Source organism: Cyprinodon variegatus, unplaced genomic scaffold, assembly GCF_000732505.1.
Source record: "Cyprinodon variegatus isolate N-32 unplaced genomic scaffold, C_variegatus-1.0 Scaffold1619, whole genome shotgun sequence".
Lineage (NCBI taxonomy): Eukaryota > Metazoa > Chordata > Actinopteri > Cyprinodontiformes > Cyprinodontidae > Cyprinodon > Cyprinodon variegatus.
The window spans coordinates 101,706-105,642 of NW_015152072.1; the positions used below are offsets into that span (position 1 = coordinate 101,706).

General features: G+C 58.3%; 1 protein-coding gene across 2 annotated transcripts in view; it reads right to left on the reverse strand.

Annotated features, from left to right (window-relative positions):
* Positions 1–214: 214 nt before the first annotated feature.
* zbtb1 (zinc finger and BTB domain containing 1) overlaps positions 215–3,937 on the reverse strand; it is a 13,815-nt gene continuing 10,092 nt past the window's right edge. The window contains exon 2 of one of the 2 annotated variants that reach the window (XM_015404035.1): positions 215–3,571. In XM_015404035.1, the coding sequence (XP_015259521.1) occupies positions 1,552–3,567 (2,016 nt within the window). In that variant the 5' untranslated portion in view covers positions 3,568–3,571 and the 3' untranslated portion in view covers positions 215–1,551. The remainder of the gene's footprint in view (positions 3,572–3,937) is intronic. The other variant, XM_015404034.1, reaches the window with a different exon arrangement.

The following is a 3,937-nucleotide window of genomic DNA, read 5'->3' on the forward strand; positions in this document are numbered from 1 at the left end:
GCGTTTCATCCTCCATTATCAGCATAGCGATGCTAACAGGCTAAATGCTAATGTCTGGATCCCAGCGAGGCGTAGATCTGTGAAACATAGAATGCTCCTTTTCAGCAGCAGCAGAACCAACATAGATCTGAGAACCTAGAACCAGTCAAAGGTTCTGTTGCAGATTTCCTTCATAGATTCGTTGTAGACACAGAAACACAGATTCTCATCAAATATCTGATTTATTTTAAATAAACATTCAATAATAAACACATTTAGCAGAAAGACTGAAATGGATCAACCAGAACCAGAACCAGGTCCGATCCACAAGCAGAAACCTTCCCATTCATTAACCGACTGATGAACAGAACCTTTGAGGCCAGTATGATGAGGAGCAGCTCAAAGCCTTCAGAACCAAAGCTGGGCTTGGATCAGCAGACAGAACCACAAAGGTTCTGGAAGCAGATTGGACCGGTTTCTACTGGAGAACAGAAACTGGCAAACTGGTTCTGGAAACTAGTTTGATTTAAAGCTGAAATGAATTTCTCTGGAGGTTCTGATGATCCAGAAATGAACCAGACGGTGTTTTCAGAACCCCACTAACCGCTCCAGGTTCTAACCCGGGTTCATTGAACTCCCCTTCAGAACCAGAACAGGCAGACCCAGCTCACCTGATGGTACCGACAGCCATTTAGGTCCAATCTGACCTGAATGGAACCAGGAGAAAATGGTTCCGTTATTCATCTAATGGTTCTGATGCAGGAATGATTAGGGTCGGTACCGGTCCAACAGCTAAATCAGCTCTGCTCTGATGGGCGGGGCACTGGGGTCGGTTCTGTTCGGAACCAGAACCTGGAAATGGATCTGAACTTTTTTTCATCATAAAATCAAAGAAACTTATTTCCCTGAAGGGGGGGTCATTTAAGGGTAATGCGGGTCAGAACCAGAACTTTTTAGGAACATAATCTGCTTATGGAAGTTCAGAACCGGGCCCCCGGGACCTCCTCTGCAGAACCGGAACCAGCTGGTTCTGCTTGGTCTCTCCATCTGATGAGCGATTCGGACCCTGGGAACGGGTCGGCCCCTCAAAGAACCCGGATTCTGATGCCCAGAACCGGTTCAATCGGGTCCCACCTCTGTTGGACCTGAAACTCTGGGCCAAAGGAACCGCCTGTTTCTGGTTCTGATGGTGGAGGAATGAAATGGTCCGGACCGATCCAAAGGAGCAGAACCGGTTGGGTGCTGGGACCGGTTCTGCTTGGCTCTAGTGTTTTTAGACTATAGCAAAGGCACAGACTGGAGAAGGAGAACCAGAACCGGAGAAACGGACCTGCAGGATCCAGACCCGACACCCAAACAGCCTTTAGTATTCTGGAACAGGAAGTGACATCACAGGTGGAGCAATCAGAACCGTTCTGGCTGAGAGATCTTAGAACCCGTCTAGGTTCCGATCCGATCCCTGTTCTGACCCGGTTCTACCCGGACTAAAGCGGGATGGATCCCTGCAGCCGAGGCGTTTCTATGGTGACAGGTTGGTTCTTAACTGTATGGCTTTAGGACCCAGCAGAACCTCTAGAGTCTCTTGGTGTGCCTGGAGTTGTAATGGCTCCTCATGTCTTTGCGGAGCCGGAACTTCTCGCCGCAGACGCCGCAGATGTACAGGTGGACGTCCATGTGCTTCTCCAGCTGCTCGCCGCCCGGGAAGATCTGGAAGCACACCTGGCAGATGGTCTCCCCGGCCGACAGGTGGGAGATCATGTGACGCACGTGGTCGTGCTTGAGGAAGGTGCCCTGGTCGCAGACGGGGCAGACGTAGCGCGCCATGCCGCGGTGCATGTCGGTGTGCAGCCGCAGCTGGCGCTCCCTCAGGAACTGCTTCCCGCAGGTCTGGCAGGTGAACTGTTTCTCCTTGGTGTGGACGGTGTAGTGCTCCCGCAGGTGGCAGCGTTGGTAGAAGCCTTTGCCGCAGATGCTGCAGAAGTGTTTGCGGCGGTGGTCCGGCTCGCCGCCGTCCTCCAGCGCCGCCGGCCGGAACAGGTCCTGTTCGTGGCAGGACAGCGCGTGCTCCAGCGCCAGGCTCTCGTTCTGGAACAGCAGGCCGCAGTGAGGGCAGGCCAGGTCGGCGGCGTCCATCAGACCCTCCTCCATCCCCTGGGGCTCCCCCAGCAGGGAGGCCTCGTCCTCGCCGTGGGAGTCGGACTCGCCGCCGTGGGACTCGCCGCAGCGCTCGGCGTGTTCCTGCAGCTGCCGACCTTTGATCAGCACCTGGCCGCAGCGGCCGCAGGCGCAGATGTGGCCCATGTGGCTGGACAGGTAGTGGGCGGAGCGGTCCTCCTCGCTGAGGAGGGCACCGCAGAGTTCGCAGGGGGCGGAGTCTGCCTCCTGCTTCTCATCTTTGACCTTCCTCAGCTTCGACGGGATCCCGGCGTCGCTGCTGCTGGGCAGATGAACCTCGGCCGACTCGCTGCGGTTCTCCGAGCCGTGGATCGGCGCCATGCGCTCCCGGAGAGGGTCTTTGCGGGTGGCGGCACTCCGATGTCTGGCCCCCTGCTCGCCCACCTGGACCATCTCGCCGTCAGGGAACGGGCTTCCTTCTGGTTCTGTTTTGATGCCCCTGGTGGAGCCGGGCTCGCCGTCCGTCGCCGCCGCCTCCGACCCGGCGGGGAGCTCTGGGTCGGCGTGGCCGTTGGCCCAGTCGTCCTCCCCTTTGCAGACTACTCTGTGGTCTTCGGCGCTCTCGGAGGCGGAGCTCTCAGCTTTGCTGGAGCTGGCGTCGCCATCGGCGCTGCCTCTGGGCGGATGGTACGCCTTCCTGTTGGTGCAGGTCAGGATGTGCTCGATCAGAAGCTTCTCGCAGCTGAAGACGAAGCCGCAGTCGTCGCAGGTGTAGGTGCGGCCGAACCTGGGCCGGTCTTTGAAGGTAGAACTCCTGCCGCCGGGCCTCTTCCTCAGGTCGCACGGCTGCTCAGAGGCTCCGTCTGCAGTGGGCGGAGCCCCGACCAAAGGAGCGCCGACCGCCTCCTCTGCCGCCACAGGTCTGCTGGCTGCTGCAGGGACAGCCGGGCGTCCGGCGCCGCAGAGTGGCGCCGCCTTCGGCAGAAGCTCTGCCTCTGGCGGCGTGGGCCTCTGCTGCTCGTACATCCGAACCCCGAACATCATCTTCCCCCCAGAGAGGCTGGCGGAGGATGAGGAGGAGGAAGAGGAGGATGAGGGGGTGAGGTTGGAGCTGCGGATGTCCCTGAGGTCCTCCAGAGAGTCGGGGATGTAGTACATCTGCAGGTAGGACATGGAAGACTTGAGCTCCTCGAACTCGTAGCTGCCGACCACGATGCGGCCCAGATACATGAGCTGCAGGATCAGGTCGAAGCACTCGGCGCTGATCTGCATGTTGCTGAGGTCCAGTTGCCCCGCCCCCTGCTGGTCGCGGATGAACATCATCCTGAAGTAGGAGCTGCAGGCTGCCAGCACGGCCTTGTGGGCCCTGAAGTAGATGTCCCCGATGGCGATGAGGCAGTCGCACAGGAAGCCCCACTCCCGCTGGTTGTTGAGCTGCTGGAGGACGTGATCGCTGTGGCTGGGCCGCGCCATCGCCCTGCAGACGACACACACACACACACGGTTAACACCTTCGCAGCGCCACGATGACTCAGCATCAATCAGAGGACGGCGTGCTGCCGGGGGGGCGGGGCTCCAACTGGGCCAGAAACCATCCGGCTCATCTGATCTCTGAACATCTCAGAACCTGAGGACCAGATGAGGCAGGTGGGCGGAGCCATCTCCAATCCTCACGTCGGGTTCTAGTCACGTTTTAGTCGGGTTCTAGTCGGGTTCTAGTCACGTTTTAGTCGGGCTCTAGTCGTTCTGGTCGGGCTCTAGTCATGTTCTGGTCGGGCTCTAGTCATGTTCTGGTCGGGCTCTTGTCATGTTCTGGTCGGGCTCTAGTCATGTTCTAGTCAGG